Below are 21,480 nucleotides of genomic sequence, written 5' to 3'. Positions count from 1 at the left end.
CTTCATAGTCAACTGTGTACATATCTTTTCTCTAATGCCAGTTTATTTTATTTCTATTTCTTCTTTGAGATGTCTATACTTGAGCATTGTTTATTTCTTCTTTTTATTTCTAATTATTTGCTAAGCCTTGTATTGTATTATGCGGCTGCAACACACAAATGTCCCAGTTTTGGGATTAATAAAGTAATTCTTGTTTTTTAATCTTATTTTAGCAAGTGTAGCATGAGCCATGTGTGATAGCATCCAGATAACAGAAGTGGAAATAAAGCTATATGTTGTACAGTTATTGCAGATTGTGTTACAGTAGTTAAAAAGTGGAACTAAGAGATAGCAACCAGTAAAAATACATTTTAAAGCGATATGTATTGCACATAAGGGATATTGCAGAACAGATGTGTTTATATATAAATAAGCTTGCTGAAAATGTAGCCATGGCTCTTAGCGTATTACCTGCCTATGCTTATATGGTTGTGTTTGGGTGTTCGGTTTTGATTGGCAGTGTAAGTAAACTCTTTTTCTGCTTCCGTCCCACTTTAGCGTAAACCCTCTGCCGCAAACGACCTCAGAGCCCACAGCAAGACGAAAGACACCCTGCACCCTCCCGGACGGTCGAGCCCACGGACACCCGGAGGTGAGTTTGACGTCTCAGATTTTCAGTAACCTTATAATGAACAACAACTGCTGCTGGCAACACTGTGAGGGGAGAAAAAAAAGGAGGACTGGACACATCAGACCTGGAGAAACACAACCAAGCATGTCAATGAAATGGGAGAGGAGCATTTGAGTGTGCAGGGTGAGCTGGGCAACTTGGATTAGCACTGTGAGGGAACACATGATTGGCATTCTGGAGCAGCAGAGCGGATTGGACTTGTCAGGCTGATTGGCATTCGCTGGCAAGTGGTAAAGACTCATTTCATTGCCAATACGAAACAGAATTATTGATCAGATTGTGACATTCCCCCCTCAACATCCCGCTTAAAGCTGGATACCACGTCATGGTAGCTAAGCGTATCTGGCGGACACTTTTTTAAATAATTGTTGTTGAATTATTTCTGTACTGTGGTTATGAGAAAGAGTCCGAAGTAATTTTGTGCCAAATAATTTATAGATGGGCTGCAGCAACATCAGTTTTAAAGGTCTAGCTTAACAGATCTATTAATCATGTGAACTTTGTTAAACTTATTTAATTAGCCACACATGGAAAGGGAAAGTTGTTCATCCCTGAGAACGTGGTTCCTTGATTTGAATGCTTTGAGAAAACTGCTGACGATAGGACCGCACAGCACGTACCAGCATTGATATTCATCCTTGTAGTCTTGGTTCGGTATCATTGAACCTTCATGGTACACAGCCATTTCTGGTTGATTTTTAGATAGAAAACACTTCATTAAAATAGATTTGTATTGTCTAATGCGTGCATATTCATGCTTATGTTTTGCCACGAGAGAATAGGTGAGTCAGTGTGACAGGTGTTGTTTGAAGGCTGCAGTTTTGTGGAGTAAGGGAAATATTAAACACTAACTAAAGAACATATGACCCTTTTTTTATTTCCTTTTTCCTTGCACATGGTCCTTCGTGACACCCAAGTTGCACTTTCCTTTCCCTTTTTTAAAGCCACAAAAACCACACGTTTGTTTTATATGCCAGTACCACATTTTTATTATGCACGTTTGCAAGTTAAATGCACAGTTCCCTCTTTGGTGTTTGACATAAACATGGACAGCTACCTGAGTTTATCTCTTCTCCAGTGGACATGGTTTTCATTGTGATTGAGGTGATCTGAGCTCTGGTGTCTTCCCCCTGTGTGGACAGTCAGGGAACAGAGCATTGTCTCAGGTGGAGGAGATATGCACAGTCAGCGATATCACAGTGTTTATCATCTGTCACAAACACATCGCTGTCCTCAGCAGGAATATAGTGTTTCCCGACAGATTTCCACCTCTGCGTCGTGTTTTTATTGGGTTTCTAAAGGACATTTCCCACAAATAGTAATATCTTGTGAATCTCCACAGAAAACAAACATGTGGTTTCGATAAGACATGGTTATGAACAGTGATCGTGAAGAATCAAATATATCTTTACTCCTTTGTTCATGCTGGATGTGCAGCTTTTTACAGTTACAGTTCCCTCTAGCGCAATAAAGCACCTACCACATGGTTCATAGAAAGCTTTGAGTGTTTTTTCATAAATGTACAGTTGTATGGATTGCTGCTATGAAATGAAATGCAACAGATAAATGCAGAAAGGCTGTAGATGGAAAGCACCTGTTAGCAAAACCACCTTCAAATACCTTCATATTTAACCAGATGTATCTGTCTAAGTACCTAGGGTTATGAAAGTTAGTTAGTTGTTAAAATTAGTTTCACATGTGTACATTTACACCATTCACCAACATGGTATGTGCTTTGTGTGTACGCTGTTGAATGTGATTACAGATACAGTTGTCCTTTTATTGACCGGCATTGTCGATACAAGCATTTCTTTATTCACTTTCCTGTAAATGTGCAAATATCAATACCTGTATTTCTTTACTGACTTTCTGCAGTATAAGACCGGCTATAAAAATCTCTTCTATCTGCGATAATAACAGAGCAGAGTTTTCCCAGGCAGAGCACGCGTTGACTTTGGACTGTGTAAACGGCGGATTGACAGCCTGCACCGGCACTGCAGTGTCTGCAAAACAAACCTGACATCATTATTCAGACATGGACCCTTCTTTGCCAAATGAAATACAAACACCCCCCCACACCTCTGTGGTGACCTCACCCATCTATGAGCTGCAATAACATTAGAATGTGTCCATGCAAAATGTCCAGTACTGTATGGGCAGGGGGAGCATGGGTTAACATGAAGCCAGTTGATGTGCTCACAGGGCGTTCACACTCCCCAGCTGCCATAGAGAGGGTGGGTGTTTGGCTGTGGTCCTGCCATATGTATGTGTACACTCACTCAACCCTTATAACACACACAAACACCCACACACACATTTCCTGGATGTTCAAGTGTTGAGAAACTTGTGAAAAAGCAGTTGGGGCGTTGTACTCATGGTTTGCCAATGGTCCCTGCAAGGATAAGAGCGCAGTTTGGCAAAGTCTGAGTGAGTTTGCGTGTCAAACAGTTGAGTGGTACGCTCCATCCCTTCATGGTCTGCGGATATTACTCCCTCGCAGCCAACTCTTTTGATGTTTTCATTCTTTGAACAGCAGGTTGAGTGATAGCAGAGCCAAACCACAAATTGTTGGCAGAACATTTGCTCAAACTGTTCTCTGAAGGACAAACTAAATGTTGCAACAGGTCAATACTTCTCCTGTGGTGTGAGCGTCCCAGATTCGCTGTCACCAAACACCCTGACCCTGTCACCCTGGCAGAGACAGACCACACACACCTTGCAGACACACTCCTTCACCATGTGTCACAGGGATAATTATCAGGCTGTAGGAGGATAGGGCGATTCAAATTTCCATTCCTGAGCCACCATTAAGGTCCAGAATTAGAAGCCAGAAACTCAGAATGCTGCTGGTCACTCACTCGGCGGACAACAACTTGCATCAGGTCACAGGGAGAGGACTACAGAACCACACGGACTTGGGGTTTTTCTGAAGCCGAAGTGGATTGCAAAAGCCACTGGCATTCTATGGCTGATTTCATAGTGGAAAACAGGCTTAGGTGGCAGGAATTCCTCAGGGAGAGGGAGGAGGAAAATCCAATTGTTTTTAATTGCTTTGGCCATTAAGGAGTTGTTTTTGTTGAGAAGGCAGCTGATGTAAGTTGGGTTTTTTTTACCTTTATTTTACATATTGTGATCGTTGACAGTTATGTGAGTTTTTGCATGCAAATATAGTCAGTAGCTCGTGGGGTTTTTCAGTGTCGTCTTGGGAAAAATGTACCGAACAGACGAGGGCCTGTGATGTAAGGAGAGTCACAATGATGACTAGCTTCAATGACAAAATGAAGGCACCAGCAGACGGCTGCAAGCTGTTTGGAATTCTGTTATTTCTCCAGCCAACATACGCCTTCTCCTTGCTCCATCTCTCCTTCTTTTTCTCTCCGTCACTCCTGGTAGGAAACAATTACAGATCTGTTTCTTGGCTTGTGTGGGCGGTTTCTTATTAGACCTGCTTCGAGGATCTGCCCTTCAGTTAGAAACCTTCTCTCCAGCCCTCACAAACTACTCTCTTTTCTTCACTAACTTTCTCTCCGTTCCTCTTTCTCCAGATAACTCCCAGCTCAGCCAGGATCAGGAGGCAGGTGTCCCAGAGCAGTTCACTGGCCTCCTGCACGGATCCTCCCCTGTATTCGACAGCCGCGAGGAGCCCTTCCGACTTCCAGGTGTCGTGCCATCCAACCAGAGCCAGCCAGAATCAAAGAAATCTGCCAAAGTAAAGGGGGTAGTAGCCGCGGCTTCTCAGTCACCTAGCCGTCCCAGGATGGCCGCAATCCTGACAGACTGTGATCCCAAAGCAATTTATGCAACTGTGAATAAGGAGCCCAGAGACTTGGGGGCTGGGGCGATGTCTTCTGTTAGGATGCGCCCCCCTGGGGACCTGAAGCTGGCACGCAGCCTCTCCAAGTCTGACTCGGACCTGCTCGTGTCGCCCCCTAGTGAGGAGGACGGAGGATTGGGAAACCGCAGCGAGTCGGTTTCTAATTGTAGCACTGGCAAAAAGAGGCTCGAGAAATCTCCCTCTTTCACCTCAGAATGGGACGAGGTAAGTGTCAGTGTTGCTTTTAGTGTGTGTACATTTTTAGTTCTGGATACATAACTATACTTTAGACAAACATTTTTAAAGGTGCTAATATTTTAAAGGGAAAACATTTTTCAGTAATTTAATTTTTTATCGGCATATAGAAAAACTACTGTATAAATGAAAAAACTCAAAAAATGGACACCATGTAGGAACACAGTCAAAATATGACACAATAATACACCCACACATGGATACAGCTTGTATTAAAGTGACATTTCTTATTTAAAATATAGAGTTAAAGCATGAATCCAAATATAAATATATATACAGTATAATTCGTATGAGCACATTTCCTAGGATTCCTCTTGTGTACAGTGTGTCCCTTTCTTTTGACAAAGCCACACTTGTAAGGCTTAGGTCAGCTTGTTCTAGTGCTGCAGCCACAAGGCATTAATCCACAACAACAACAACACTTTTGATGGAGTGAAAACTTCAGTACTCACCATCAACCACTCGGCTGATTGTAGTTAACTTCCACAAACTTCCACTGTGTTCCCATTCTGTCAACTCCAAGCCCACCTGTTGTCTTAAGGGACACAAACTGTCAGTAGACACAATGACTGTAATGGAAAAGGTGTTTGTTCAAGTAAATAGTGAAGCCGTTTGAATTTCATTTCTCCAAGAAAATAGTTGTTGTTGCTTACGTTGTTCCTCGAAGCATATTGCATCACAACATAGTGAATATTTCACTTGGCATTAATTGGGTGTACATTTATTTTCTCAATGATGGTTTGTGTTTTTGATCACAGTGAACTAAATATAATCCATTCAGCACTTTAATGCTTTGTCTGGGATGTGGATAAAGAGCTGAGTCGAACCAAAGAGGAAGGAGATGAGAGGAGACAAGAATATGGGGATAAAAAAGGCTGAGAGAGGAAGACAAAAGGCAGAGATTTGGACATTGAGATTCACAGCGAAAATACAAGCTGCAGATCTGTCTTCCTTTAGCTCCTGTCTGCTTCTATTGCAAAGGCTCCTAAAATGAACCGGAATCTCTGCAGAGACAACACACAAACTGAAAACTGAACAAGTGTAGGATTATTCCAAGACGAAAAAGTTTATCACTTCACTGTATGTATATATTTATAGTCTGTAACACAAAAGCATATAACAATCAATTAGCAGAAGGTCATACAAGTTAACACGGATTCCTCTTTATGCTCCTTCCCCATTTTCCTTCAACAGTCCTCCCATTGTTAGTCGGATTAATGATATCCTCCAGTGCTCTCAATCGAGACTTGACACACGCTATCCTCTTAGTAATGTTCCCTGACATTATTTGTGTTCTGCTCTGTTTCGACTGCCGGCAACATGCGTCCCTCTTACAACTTTGCTACACCGCTGTACCGAGGTGCAGCTTAGTCCGAGAGATGTCGTTACACGTTGTGTTTGTGATGCCAGACCATCAGGAGGAAATCATTGGGGGGCTCAGATAGCACTGCTAATGCCTTCTTCCTTCCACGGTGAGGAGATCGTATTGCTGCCCAGTGTTCCTTTACATGCTCCTTTCACAAGTATCCCGCTGAGCTGAGATAACAGCAGCTCGGAGGTCGATATCTGTGCTGCTCTGGGCAGTGGTTTGTACGCTGGTCGTCGGAGTTGTTTACTTTTTTGATTGCTTAATTAACCTCTTCAGTATTTAAGCGTTCAGGGTGTTGTTGTTGTTCTGTGTGTGGAAATTAAACAGAATACACAATATCTCTGCAGTAGTATGTCTCTGTAGAGCTTGTTTTGCCCCATCTGACCTGTGTTTGGTACACAAAAAAACCTGAATTATGTATTATGGCTGCAGCGCTTTGCATCACTGTATAATGATAATGAGCTAGACTTTATTGTTGGATCTTTTGTCTAATGATCTCATTTACTCATCTCTGCTGTGAAAGTGCAGCTTTGTTATTTATTTTGGTTACGTGCAGCCATAAAACTGTGCCAGATGTTGTGTTTATGTTGCTGCAGTTTAGCTTTGAGGGTGATAACTGTCATACTAGCCCACTGCAACAAAGCTGTACTTGAGGTGAAGGTCTTTGAGGGGCATTTGTGCATGACAGGAAATTGACCTGAAGTTTTTTCTGCCCGGAAACAACACTCAGATGGAGAGCGGTGTACATAGCCTCTTACAGGAGAGCTTTTCTAGAGTGAAGGGAAAGATGAACTCTTCAGCAGCATGCCTCCTTCATTCTGGGGTAGCGAAACCTTGTCTTGAGGATTTTCCGGGCCATAAGGAGGGTTTTAATCTTAATCTACTTCAGCAGGATCATTTCATTTTATTGTATTGCCAAAGCCTGCCAAGGAAACACTCACAGAAATTGAAAGTAGTATTTGACTAAAGTTGCTGAAAAAACTGACCTTCACACCTCTTTACGTAGTCAGTTTATTTCATACATAATAACCTACCTCCGTTATAGTGGCAATGCCTTAGTTTGACTTGAGCATATTAGCTCAATTTAAATGTCTTCATATCCGTGTTTATTACTGCTATTAAAGACACACAACAAATGTCACTATAAGTCTATTTATCAGCTGTAAAACATTCTGCAAATTGTGCATTTGCTTGTCACAAATGAAAAACAACATTCTTTTAATTATTAATTTCTCTATTAATCTTTCATTTTGGGATTAATTATATAGTCAACAGATGTCATACATTTAATAGCCCTGCCAATTCTGAATTTGTGTAGCTGATACTAATATCGATGTGTGACGGTTTAAAAAAACAACACTTTTTGTGACAGATTCATACTAAGAGGGTACATTTACTGTAGTAAAACCAACATGTCAGTGCTCTCTGCTGGACAAACTGTGAAAAAAGTGACCCTGTTTCTAAATTATGAGCCAACATTTACATTGATATCATTAATCTATATTCTTTAATGAGCCAATGCAATTATCAGTCTGTCTCTATCACATTTAAATCAGACGCTGAACACCAACCTTCCGCTTGTGATGCTATAATATAGATATAAAGGACGGTGTTTACACTTCTCCGGAGACTTCATCATCATTTCTCTGCAGTGCATTGTGGTCCAGTTGGGAAATAAGACCAACACAAAAGGGAACATTGCGTTTGCTCCAGTCTTTTAATTTCCCATTGAACCTCTCTGGTCCCAGGCAGAGCGCTGTACAGTCTAATTATCCAGTTTAACAGACACCTCACCTCCTCAGACGGTCTGAGTGATGTGGTCTCGGAGAGCGTGACAGCATTAAGGCAGCCTTGACATTGCTTGTTGGTCAAAGATTGCTCCTCTTCCCCCAACGCCCTCAGCATTCCGCCATAGTTTAGCTCTTCTGTTCGCTTCTCCGGGAGCTTCTGCATAGAGGAACTAAGCTTGAGAATTTAAAAGCAGAGGAGAAGGCAAAACAGAAGGTATTGCTGTCCTCCCATGTGGCAAGAAAGCAGGCTGCATTATTGACATCTAACCAAAGAGGAGATCTTATCAGGGAAGAGGAGATCCACTTCAGGCAATGGCCTCATTTATTTATGCTTCATACCAGTGTGTGTTACCAGCCAGCAAACAGTCCATCTTAATGCCAAAAAGCTTATTTGAAATCTTAAAGTAGGCTGCTGGCAACCATCACCACCATTCATCCTTAATTATTCATTCATAGCATGGACTGCATTATATTTACTCTACTCTCTGCTGGCTCAAAGATGGTATTGTTTGGCTTAATACTAACAATCGAGTCGACCTTGAAATGTACGATCTGGTTGTCAGCGCAGAATAAAATATATTCACCCTCTAGAGAAGCGTGCTCAACATGAATCCTGCCTCTGATGGATGTCATATATGTGCAGCTCCTCGTCATGCTCCCTGGCAGACCGTGTGTGTGTGTGTGTGTGTGTGTGTGTGTGTGACACGCAGCCTATCAGCTAAACCAATACATCTCTCATTCATGCAATGCAGCTAGAATTAATTTATCATGTAGAAACCCAAAGCTGCTCCCAAGATATAAGCCTCACTGCGTCAGAAAGAATGTATTAAAGAAGCAGCACTAACACCTTTTTCTATTTGCGCTGATTGCACAATGCCTAAATAAGATCTTGATTCATTTCAAAGCATCAAGATGTTTATTAGAATCTTTGGTTGGCATTCTGTTAGTATTTCTTTTGAAAAGGCAACTTCTTTTGTCCAATCTCGGAGCCTTACTAAGTGTAAATAACTCGAAAGCCTGTTTCTTCTCGATTGAATTGTGATTCGGATGCCTTTGAGCTCAGTGCTGAAAGGAAAAGGCGAGCGGCACCATCTTTCTTCTTCTTTCCCTTTCAGAAAATAAGCCTGCATTAGCTTGAAATGGAAATATTCACACTGCCGATATAAAGTGCATTTCGAATGAGAGCAGTTTGTGGGGAGAGTAGTTAAAGTTTGATTGGGTGTAACCTAGCCTGCACTCTCTTTAATGATGTAGGGAGTGTCCCCCTGAAAATGAAAAACTCTACTTTCTCTCCCTCTCTCTGCCCTCTCCTTGGCCCACATGGCTGCATCTACCACTGTTTTCTTCACCGTTGCACTATCTGCGATTGGCAGCCATTTTGCCCGCCACGACTCTCCTGAGCTGTGTGACACCGTTTGGGGCGAAGGGTCCCGGGACCTTACCAAACCCACCCCTAAGGCAAACACAAACCATCTTTCTTTTCTTTTAATCTGGTTTGCTAAATATTCCCGTTCTCACACCCTCCTTCCTTTTTTCTTTCTATATCTGTGTGACTCCCTCCCTTTTTTCACACACACCCTTGGATGCCTCTGGTTTCAATAAAAGGAGATTTGACTTGCATGAGGGTCTTGGCCTATGCATCTCTCCATTTGAGGTGTGTGTGTGTGTGTGTGTGTGTGTGTGTGTGTGTGTGCTCGTGTGTGCTCTATGTGCGGGGTGTGTGCTGTTGTGTATGCTAATGCCGCTTGGTCTTGGTCCACGGGATCAGACTGGAGATGACAATCCAGGGGGCACATTGTGTGGGCCAGCTCACTGAGCTCCACAGATGGGAGGAGAGAAAGGGAGAGCTGTAGACAGAAGGAGAGGGCCGCCATCCACAGCCTCGTTTCACATTCAACTTCATTTTCCTGCTCGCACTCCACAGATTCCACTATGAAACCAGCTTTTGTGAGTATTGATTCCCTTACAGGCTGCAGATCCACTGGCGGATCATTAATCTTGTCGACCTGCCATGAATGAATTGAATGGTGAAATAATTGAAGCTTTCTAGCATTTCCTTGGATATTATATTTCTTGTTAAAGCTGTTCGATGAGAATGTGCTGATCGCTAAACACAGCACAATAGAGTGAGAGGTAAAGCTTAAGCTTCTCCTCACGTTGTCCTTTTACTTTTGAGTGTTTTCTGTGAAAAAATGATTTAAAAGTCTTAGGGCTGCGTCTCTTTGTTCTCTTTTCTTGAAGTCATTGTGGATTTGTGCGGAGCTGTTATTTTCCGTCAGGAGACAAATGGCCTTGCTGTTTGTTTCAGAGAAGTTTTGTGGATTTGACCTGCAGAGATCAAACAGAGCTGTGGGTGTGTGTGTCACGGCCTGGGGCAACCAGCAGGGACAATCTATTCTCTAATCCCCATCGGGGGAAGCACAGGCGAGCCACAGGGAGCTGATACATGCAGCCACTACTTAGAGTTTGTCTAGTCATTGGAACGAAAGAGAGGCTGCCTTCTCTGTTCCAACTTCTACAAAGGATATCAACTTAATGGAAGGTTTTATATATATATATATTTCTACATCCTTTGGGGATAATTTCGCAAAGTTTTCGAGGTTGTACAGAAGGGACACAAGCATGACATTGGGCTATTTTAGGAGGAGGATGATGGGACTGCTGACATAGCTTTGTCCCACTGTGGCATTGAGGTGTTGGCACCCTCTTTAGATGCTTCAGTGCTTGTGTTTCCCCTGATACACATTCACTAGTCCATAGTTTTCATCCAAGCCTTGTTTTGGTGCCAGCTTGCCAATTTGAGACCGGTGGTCCGGGCACACTCTCTCTGCAGCAGCCTTTTGTTTCACCCCGAACAAGCTCTGCCAGGCATCCTTTAGCTCTCCCCGTCTCTGAGATTTAGTTGGGCATTGTTCAAGTTTCTCATGGCTGAGAATCACAGTAAAAAAAAACAAAAAAACCCAGTCTTCCTGGAGTAGCTGTCCCGCTGTGGGAAGCATGATAAATGGGTTCATGTTTCTTTAATCTCCTGACCATCTCCCATCACTGCTGGCTCTTCAGCTGTTGACCTCCGCCTCGACGCTGACTCCTGACCCTCCTCATTGTACCTCCCTGCTCATAGTGAGTCCAGCTCACAATGGACGCCTCTCCATTTCAGGTCCCTGTATTGATTCGATCCTTCAGCACAATAACACATTCCTCTCCCTCTCCTTTATTAATTCTCACGGCACGGAGCTTCTTTGTCCTTGACCATGAAATTTAGAAGCTCCTTTCTTGTAGTGGATGTGTTTTACCTTGAGGAAAGCACTGTGCCGTGTCTCCTGTTAAGGATATATTTGCCCAGCTCCAGCAGTATATCACACCTGCCTTCCACGGTAGCTGCTTCTGACTCTCACTGGAGCAGCCAGTATTCCCTTTTTTATTCAACTGGATAGTTAGGCTGATACACCAAGACTAAAAGCAGCCAAACTTGCATCGTTAGGAGGAGAAGTCTTTGTCCGCTGTCAGACAATCTCCTTATTTCTTTATTCTTATACAGTGCAGTGTGAGGCATTTAAAAAGGTATCCTGAAGTTGTTGCAGATACATCAATAGAAGGGGAATTAATATATCAACCTCTGCTTCAGTGTTTAAAAGTACATGGTAGAAACAACCTTTGCATTTGAATCGTCAATTTTTCATTGCCCCATATACTGCTCGTTGCTGGGAAGGGATGCCACTGACAGGAGGATCATTCCCCCTTCAGTAAAGACCGTGGCCACTTTATGAGATGAGATCACTGTCCCCTGCCCTCATTATCACTGCTGTGTGTGTGTGTGTGTGTGTGTGTGTGTGTGTGTGTGTGTGTGTGTGTGTGTGTGTGTGTGTGTGTGCGTGTGCGTGTGTGTGATTTTTTACATATTGGACCCCTGATTAATACCAGTGTACATCAGCAGCTGACTAATTGTCCTGCTAATGCCTAATACTTGCGGTTATTATGGGAGCGACATCAAATTGCTGCCCCTGCTCAGCACCAGGCTGGCAGGCACCATGTGCGACTCACTGATGAACATAGAGGAGCATTTGGCAGCTAAAGAGCCAGGTATTTTCATCAGAAAGTGGAAGTCAGTGGCTAAAAGAGGATGAATATTGGATTTATTTTACATGTCGAGGAACACAACTCTAAATAAACGATGCTGTTAGTCTTTAACTATTTGTACATACAACATACAAGATCTTCTTATCAGATTTTCCACAAGAATTCCACCTCCCAAAATGTGGGAGAATAAAAGGAAGCAAAAGCCGCTACACCCAACGTCACATAAGGACACTTTATTATTGGACATTATTTCTCAAATATTAAAACCAAGCACCCTGGCGTCCAGCTGTTTACACGACTTATACCTGCTTTTAAGTGAGAGTACGGCGAGAGTATTTTCTGTTTGGTTAAGCAAAATGAAACCAGCGACGCATGAAGAGACGCTCTCTGAAAACAGTACCTTTTTTTTGCCGACTCACCCTTCTTTGCTCAGTCATTCCTCAGGTAGGAGAAGAGCTGCCGATTCATCGTCCGCTCTTCTGTTTAATCACTGATGTAGGGAACATGTGGGGATGATAAACGGAGCTTGTTTGACTAATGTGCCATCTGGTCATTATGGTATATTTTAATCAACAGTATGGAGAAGTAACACCGGGCAGATGGATAACTCAAATGTTGTGATCCACTTTGTCTCTCACTTCTTACCAGAATTAGTTGTTTTTTTTTCCTCTGATGTGCTTAGGAATAATGTTGAATCTAAAAATAACAGAGAAGGCAGTGTATAAGATATGCTCAGCGTAGTGTGTGATCTTCAGGACGATGGATTCTATCATTGATTTTATCATAACAAACTCATTTTTCATTCTCTAGACATGTCCAATTTCCATGTCTGTGTTCAGTTGAATGTTTTCTGTACTGTGTAGTGTATCTTTACATAAAACGGGCTGATTTGATTCCGTTTTACCATATAAAAGCTGGCAGCTAGGTAGCAGGTAGAAAGGCATACCAAAACCTTGAGTTCTCTTTTAGCAGAAACCTTCGACTTCCTCCACCGACAAACACCGAAGATCTAATTCCTTTGACAGCGTAAGAAATGCATCCCTCATGTAATAATATCTCCTGGTCCTTTCTGGGGTTTGGCTCTGTCCTGTTCTGGGGCATGCTCTGTAGAGGTAGATGGGATCCTTTCAGGTTTCATGAAGTCTTTTTGAATGATATAATCTCAGTGATTATTCATTTCTTCTTCTAAGCAAGTCCAGAAGCTCTGATTTAACATTTACTATCCGGTCTAACAGCAGCACAGAAAGATAGATGGATGATTCTTCAAAGCTGGATTTCTCTCTCTGACATTCCTCTTTTCATTTAGACACTCAAATCTAAACATACTTTTGATGATGAGATCCTAGCAAATGTTATGTCTTTTGCCTCCTGATGCCGTATTATAATTATAATAATGGGATATATTATTTTTCATGGCTCTAACTGAAGCAGCCAGGACTTTTGCCTCAGATGAAATTCTTTCAAAAGCAATGGTAAAGAGTTTTCTGCACTCAATGTCCATGCGTACCATGGATAGGTTGAAAGGGGGAGCCATGTTTCTGTGCTGTGACAGGTGTAATATTGCATCTCAATTGCCCTCTGCTGCTTCAGTGCCCTCATGAACGCTTTTCAAGGAAATGTTCATTTTGTCCTTGACACGTGAATGTCAGGGACCATGCTTGATGAAAAAGCAGCAGTAATAGTCACATGCATTCTGTAGAAATGCATGCAAATATTGGAGTAAAACATGGGAATCTGGGTATCTTTAAAGTTATAGGTATTGCCCCTTCTTCCTAGGCTCTCTGTGTATTCTTTAACTCCTTCTTTACTTTGAATCAACAGGTGTGAAAGAGTTACTGGAGTGACTTTATGACAGTCAGAGAACTACTTTCTCTCTTTGTAAATGAAAGGAAACTATAAATCACCTGTTTCTGTATTGTTTTCTTAGTCTTGACACCTTTTTCTTTTAGTTTGATTGCCCTGACAAAACTTTCTGCTTTGTGATCAGATTTTTTAGACATCCTTTGTAAATGAGTTTTGCTTTGGATGAAACACAGCTACCTGCAGCCAAGAGCCAATATAAACAAGCTTAATGCTGAGGCCACATTTAATAAATGAGATAAAAATGCAATCAACCACGGCGCAGTTGCTTCAGATGCCCTTCAAATTCTTTATTATTTCTGTCTCCGTTCACTGCTGCAACAAAAACATTTCCCAGTTTGGGATAAATAAAGTATTTCTGATTCTGATCCATAAAAGCACTTTAAATGATCTCTCTCTCACTTATCTTTAACGCCGGTATTTCCTTTTTGCAGGCAGACGGTAATGTTTGGTGGTTAAGTGTTTGCGGCATGGGGGCATTTCTCTGTGTGTGTTTATGGTGAGAGGTGGAGGCTAAACTACAATTGCTCCTGCAGCTTCTTATCTCTCTCTTCTGTTCCTGTCCTCAGATCGAGAAGATCATGACACTGATTGGTGCTGGCATCGATTTTTCCAGGGATCAGCAATATGCTACACCAGGTAGAGTATAAACATCAACCTCCTTTCATGCTGTTAAATGTTAATTAGAATTCAACACATAGAAATTGTGCCTATGTTGTGATTTTTTTCACCTCATGCTGACCGTATCTATTTTTACTTTGGCCGACTGAGAATGCATTTGTTTGCCTGCCTTTCCTCAACACCTTTATCAAGCTTGTGCTGCACATGTCCTCTTTAACATTTGCACTCTTGTACTATCTTGTACTATACATACTTGGATTTGCTTTAGTATCATCCTCCAAGTAGTTTGACAGTTGGGCCCATGGGAAATCAGTTGCCTGGGATGCGCAGTCGATAAGGAAGGCGTCCAAGACGAATTGCGATTCAGTTAGCAACAGACAGTTAGATAGAAAGTGTAATGCTGGTAGACAGTTAGTCTGTTTTTTAATAGAACAGACAAGGAGAGGTATGGCATTAGCAGCACCTGAGGGAAGACAGGAAACTCTTTTGAATGCGGTAAAGAAAAATACAAAGGAGACTTATTGGATTTATTCGGCTTGTTCTTGTTTCAAAGCAGTGGTCGCTCTCTTGTGTGTGATGGAAACCAGGTTGCTTTTAAGTACAGTCTCTAAACCTTACTCTGAAAGTATCAGGAGTATTATTATCTGAAAGACCAAAGTGCCTGAGAGACACTCTGTGAAATTGCTCTCTGTAAAGTAATGTCTTGGTTTTAAAGGATTGTGTACCTGTTCTCCTGATATTCTATAGGCTTTTACGAAGCCTGTCGTTATATTTGATGGATGTTGCCCTGGGAGCTGCTGCAGTAAACCCAAACAATTGACTCCTTCCCTTCAGCTTTCACATTCATCATTCACCTCCAGGTCACACTTTTCCTCAGCCACATTGTGTCTTATGTAAGCAATGCAGTGGTTTCACGCCACGTTTTTTCTTTTTGTGTAGCCCTCCGGTTTGTTATGCCCTGGACTGGAGGTAGCTGTTTAAATATTAACCAGTAAGCATGTTGCGGGATGAGCTCATTCTGCTTTATGGACATGAGGAAAACTGAGACCACTGCAGTGAAGTAGTTAGCGCTCTAGCATCTGTCTGGTCTGACCATGTCTGAATCCGTGAGACTTAATCCTAAAGCCACAGCTCTGTCTCAGAGACGCTGCTGTCAGGAGGCCATCAAGTGACTGGCTAGAGAAGATCTTCGATGCAACCCCCACTCACCACTCTGATTCAGACCAGTGTTCGCCTCCTCTCTGTGTTGATTGGAGTGCAGCGGAGTCTCTAGCTGATTGGGTCTGAGCCTGCAATCTCTCATACTTTCTTTCCTCTCGACTGATTCACTTCCACATCAGAGGGAAAGAGATGATGGAGGAGGGAGAAAAGAGACAGACTTATATTCAATCTTAACTGCACGTATTAAGGAGGGTGGGGGGTCTGTAGATGGGAACGGTAGCTCGCACTGACATAGAGCAGCCACCTGCAGTATTTGAGAGAGAGTAGGGAAGGGAGGGAGGGGTGGGGAAGCGTGCAATGAGGGGAGAGAGAGAGTGAGTAAGGGAGGAAAGAAATATTGCAGGCAGCAGAATTGTGAACAGCCAGGACAATAGAAGGACGCCGCCGCGGCATGTGTAGGATGAGGTGTTTCCTTTTTAGCTCAGAGTGAACTACAGATGTTTGTTTTTTTTAGGAAAGTGGACTTGACCGCATCCCACAGACTGTCCCAGACTGAGGAGACAGTTTAAGCAGTCTTTCTTTCCGGAGTTCATTGTGGGGGCCGGCTATTTCTTAAGTATGCGTTAAAGTAGCTTGTGGGATCCTTCAACTGGATTTTCATTCATTTTTCTTCCTGACACATTTCCAAGCTTCTGCAGCGACCAGAATGGGATCTATGACGTGGGACCCTCCTCTGAAACAGGATTGGTTTTGCACCAAGTTGAATAGATGATGAAAACACTGAAAGGGAAAAAGAAGATTTATCTGCATTTTACTAATCATTTGAGTTTAGGTTTTGATCTCTGATTGTTTGTTATTGTTATTGGTCAGCTTACTTGATGTGTTGCCCTAAAGGGAAAGCAAATAAAGGTAATACATATCTCTTTCCTATCAACAGAAAACACATTTACTCATTTATCAAGTTAAAAGTTAATGGTAATTTAAGGGTGTGATGGCTGAAATCCCAGCGCAGAACATGTGTTTTTGCTTCTGAATTGTGTTGAATTGTACCAGTAATATGTAGAGGCAGTCATCTGTCTTCGTACAGGGTTAGGCTCCTCCTGGCTGCTGACAGCCATCAGTGTAGCTTTTTGCCTCAATCCATCTCAGCTCATGACAGATGCTGTAATGTTCTCAGGTAGATTCGTGTCTGGATTGTTCGTGGTGCCGAGCAGGCTGGGTCTTTAAATCATAGTGCCTGTTCAATAATTAATGACGAATTTCCTAAGAACTTTCCATGTTGCTAAGACACATCACCCTCTCTGGGGTAAGGTGTTTCTCCCCCTCTGGGTTTGTCTTCATAACAAAACTGGAGCTTCACTAAATCAGCTGAAAGCTTTTATCTGTGGACACAAAATGCTACCTCCTGACCCTGGACATTTTCACTTTTTTCCCAAGTTGGATATGAGCGGTTTGTGACGTTGAAACTGTGAAGTGATGCAGCGTCTTGTTGATTGTTGATGTATTCTGGGCATGTCCCCGACTGACTGTCATAGCTAGGATCTCTGTTGATATTAGCTGGTAGTCCTCCAGCTCAAAGCCATTTATCTCCTCCTTCACCCCTGAGATCAGGGGTACTTTTAGCCATCTTGGGTGACTGTGGTTCGGCCCCCGCTGCCCTGCGGGAGCTGACGCCCTGTCCACAGAGGACACTGTCTCCCCCGCCTGCTTCCTGTTGCGGATGCGCTCGGCTCTGCTGGCCGAGAATGATGTGGCAATGCCACGTCTCGTCCTCAGAGTGCCGCTGCTACCGGCTGAAAGGTTTCTCCCTCCTGAAGCGCTTTCCCCTGTCAGCAGGTGCTGCGGGCCGGCTGCTGGACCAGCCTGTGGGCGACTGGCTGGAGCATGTGGGGCTGCCGCAGTACGAGAGCAAACTCCTCCTCAATGGTTTCGATGACCTGCACTACATGGTGAGTTCCTCACTCCCTGTCAAAGTTTACCTTTATGCTTTTCGCTGTTTAATTTACTTTCTTTCTTTGTCTTTCTTCACTTTCATGATCTTTTTTCTCCTGTCTTTCACTGCTTACTCCTACTTAACCCCACTTTGTGTCTTTGTGTATTAATCCAATTGATGCCTCCCCCATTAGCTGTGAGATGATCCCATTAGCTTTCTCTAATGTTCAATTAGGCAAAATCCTGTAACGACCTCTCTGGTCTCTGAGTCTTTTTTTAAGCAGCTGCTGCAATATATTGCTATAGGAACTGTGTATTCAGCACATCATTTTATATCTCACTTATCATCACAAACTTTATAAAGATCTTAATATTCAGTGCGTGATTCAATGTCAGAACTTTACATCTCGGCTCTCCGGCAGAGCATTCACTGATGCCTGCTAGATTTACAGGTTCACTCAACCAGACAATTTGCAGTTTTATCTTTGTGTCAAATATTTAGTTTAGGGGAATGTGTATATCATTAGGCCCTGTTGCTTGTTGAATCAGGTTTAAGCTGCACTCTCAGACTCTCAGACAGTCTGTCTCCGTCTCAGGGGCCCGCTGTCCGTGGCCTCTCACTTACAGTCAGTGGGCCGGCTGCCGGAGAAGCAGCTGAAGCCCGGCCAGAATGAAGGAGCGTCTCGGTGAGCAATGGGATGCTTTTGCAAATCCGACAAGTTGATGGAGCTCACAGTGTGCGACGCCACCACGAGTTGGCTTTGTGGCTCGTGTCAGTAATGAGGACTGATGGAGGAGAGAATGAGAGACCCAGCTGGTAGGCTGAGCCAGTGGGCATGTTGGAAATGAGACAGACGCTTTGTGTGTCAAGATGAAACCTCTTTCCTCCTCCATCAGGCCTATCAACACCTTCTCTGTGACACTCAAAGAGCAATGTGTTAGCTGGGTTTCATCCTGAATAAAAGCATAGATTAGATGGTATGTGAGCTGCTGTAGCTCTTTTTTTTTAAAGAGACCTAAAGGTGGAAATCCTAAACCATACACAGCCATCCCACTTAACTGTAACACATGTGTTTTGTCTCTGAACTGTGTCTCTGCTAAAGACATGAAGAGAATACTAAACGTTATTGCCTGTGCATAGATGAATTATATTCCTTATTTGTCATGACCAGTGCTTCTGGAAGCCAGACTCTTGACAAAACGTTGGTCTTTGGTCTTATTAAAACTGTTTTATAACTACGAATTAGATTTCACTTAAAATGCATAACATGTATAACTGGCAAAGTCATTTTGTCACAATCTCAAACAAAGCCACATTTGTAACCTTGTCACTCCTTAATATGGTCCCAACGTGTTACCTACCTAAACCTCAAAGCAAACCCTGTTATATAGGATCAGTTTCTATCAAATAATGCACTAAACTGTTTTTATGATCCAACAGATGGTTTCTGTGTGCCTGGAAGATCGTTTTCCAGGGGTCAAAAATGTTAAATCTCCATATTTCAACAGACTATGAAATGATTAAACCCTTAAAAATCATGCAGCAGTCATTTAAAACAGAGCACAGAAGAGGGCATAAAACTTTATGAGGAAGAGCCATCTTTCATTCATTAATTACAATAGTGATGAAGTTACTTGTAGTTCATCTTGAGTTGAATTGTTCCCCCTCTCCCTGTTGACGGAGTTTAAAGGGTCACAGGTGGTTATTTGGTCTGTCCTTGTTTGTAGGGATGATATGTCGCTGATAACACTGAGGGGTGGTCCATGTTTGTGCCGAATGAAGGTCATCTTGATTATTGTTTTTAATTACAGTGTTAATTAGACTTGTAAATATTGTAAATTAGGACCTCCGGGTCTCTGGTGAGCATATGTTGTCCTCTAAGCAACAGTGTAATGGTATGGATAGAACAACAACACTAGAAACATGAATACCAATAGATTAGAACGTTTTGTGCTCTTGGACTTAACCTATAGCTGTGTTAGACTTATTTCAGCGTACATACACTGATACTCACATGATTAATCCTTAACTTACGTTACATAAACAACAGCAGAGCATTCCAATATCTATCCCTTCATTCCCACCGAGCGACATCAACATGCATGTTTTATTCTGTGCTGAAGCCTCTCGAGGTTTAATCTTCCTACTGTCTTTCACTCTCACACTCGTCTTTAGCCTGAATACTTTTTTTCAAAGCAGAGAGCTGCCTCTCTTTCTATCTTTAAACACGGCTTACAGACCACCTGGCTTCCTAAAATCGCTGGAGGATTTGGAAAAAAAGCTGCAGGCTTTAAACAGCTTGTGCTTCTCTCAGTAAATGTGGACTCTTTTTTAAAGAATCACAAATTGGTCCTGTTAGGAAATGAGAGTTACCCACTGAATCACCTTTTATCTTTGCCCAACTTTTCCAATTGTGTTTAATGTGCTTTTGTGCAGTCAGGTGGAGAGACCAGGAGCAGGCCTCGTTGGCACAGTTACAAGACAGATTTATTTGGTCAAATTTTATTAGTGGTTCAAGCCACTGAGCCACAGAGTTATGGAGCTCAACATGTTTAATAGTTAATATATAAGAAAAAGGGATTAGGAAATGCGTTATTGCACATTTTGAATCTATATTTATTCAGCCTATATTTATGTATATGTAACACATATATTTGCATTCACACATACGCTTGGTGTGTATGGATATATAAAAAAAATACAGAATCATGGCTTACTAAAGTCTAATTATTGAGATAACACAGCCTAATATCTCTGATGTTATCAAGCTTGTATGATAGACATTAGGAAGTCAAACTTAAGTGCTAGCAAAAAGAGAAAAAGATAGTACGGTAAAACTGTAAACTGAGCAGCTCACTGTGGCAATCTCTGTCAAAGAATATTTAGCTTTTTTTTAATTTGCCCATGGGTATGTGTCGCATTGAAACAGCATGTCCGCTGTGCAGTGCGATCATTAATTTAACAGTGTTTACTCTGCCCGTCGGACTGCTGTGATCTCCGTCTATCCTGCAGGCTCGCCCCAGAAGTGGATCAATAACAGCAGTGATTGTGTTGTGTTCAAGCACCAAAGCAGAGACAAGCCTCTTCTGAAACCAATTAGATGCTTTTTATCGACTCATGGAGCAAATGTACCGATGAAATAAGCCCATGCTGCACTCCAGCACTCCATGGTACTCGCCGGTAATGCCTGTTGAAACGAATCAGCTCTTTTTTCTCCCTTCTCTTCGTCTGAGCTCAGCTTCTTCTGCCTGTGTCGTCGGCTGTGACAGGGTCAGCCAACGGAGCTCAAATTTAGTTTGTATTCTAGGCACTGATTAAAGTCTGCTGCGACAAGACTTGGTTTTATGCTCATAAAGACGGCTAGAGAAGGACTAATTTACGTTAGTTCATGTCAGTAGAGGTGAATCAGAGCTTGATTTCAATCCTTTAGTTTCACGATGATGATTAAAGCATCAGAGGACGCAACATCTGTTTATACTTCAGCTCTTCCTCCGCTAGGTATTCGGTCCTTGTTGCTATTTTCTACCATCAAATAGATGCAAATGTCAGAGAGAGTCAATGCCATCAGAGCCTGCAGACAAATTGGAAACTCAGTAATGGCTTCATGCAATAGAGGCTAAGGATTGGGAATAGATTAATTGATTTTGCTGCTTGTGTAATGGTGCTGATGAATAGTTTACACATAAAAAAACCATTTGTGCAGGAATTGATTAAATACATTAATTTGAAAACATGTTTTTTATTATCTATGCACATCTGTCAGCTTTTAATAGGCCTGTGTTGTCTTATTACGGCCTGTTAAGTATGACAAAGTATGACTTTCTCTGCTGCTGGTTAGCTGTCCTTTAGTCAGAATGAGTGAGCCGTGCCCTCGAGCCCCTGGCCTGAATTCAAAGTGCTTTTAAACCAGAGGGACTGCTGTGTGGCTGC

At 42.4% G+C, this 21,480-nt stretch overlaps 1 protein-coding gene across 11 annotated transcripts in view; it reads left to right on the top strand.

The window, feature by feature from the left end:
* The window catches only part of LOC134868461 (ankyrin repeat and SAM domain-containing protein 1A-like), a 58,901-nt gene that overhangs the window by 25,681 nt on the left and 11,740 nt on the right, over positions 1-21,480 (top strand). For 2 of the 11 annotated variants that reach the window (XM_063889610.1, XM_063889628.1), the window contains 5 exons: positions 538-631; positions 4,216-4,709; positions 12,945-13,001; positions 14,405-14,474; positions 17,229-17,566. In XM_063889610.1, coding sequence (XP_063745680.1) covers positions 538-631; positions 4,216-4,709; positions 12,945-13,001; positions 14,405-14,474; positions 17,229-17,566 — 1,053 coding nt within the window. The remainder of the gene's footprint in view (positions 1-537; positions 632-4,215; positions 4,710-12,944; positions 13,002-14,404; positions 14,475-17,228; positions 17,567-21,480) is intronic. The other 9 variants (XM_063889674.1, XM_063889691.1, XM_063889699.1 and 6 more) reach the window with 7 other exon arrangements.

This window comes from Eleginops maclovinus, chromosome 1, assembly GCF_036324505.1.
Source record: "Eleginops maclovinus isolate JMC-PN-2008 ecotype Puerto Natales chromosome 1, JC_Emac_rtc_rv5, whole genome shotgun sequence".
NCBI lineage: Eukaryota > Metazoa > Chordata > Actinopteri > Perciformes > Eleginopidae > Eleginops > Eleginops maclovinus.
The sequence above is the reverse complement of the archived record's forward strand: the minus strand, read 5'-3'. Positions and strand labels throughout refer to the sequence as shown.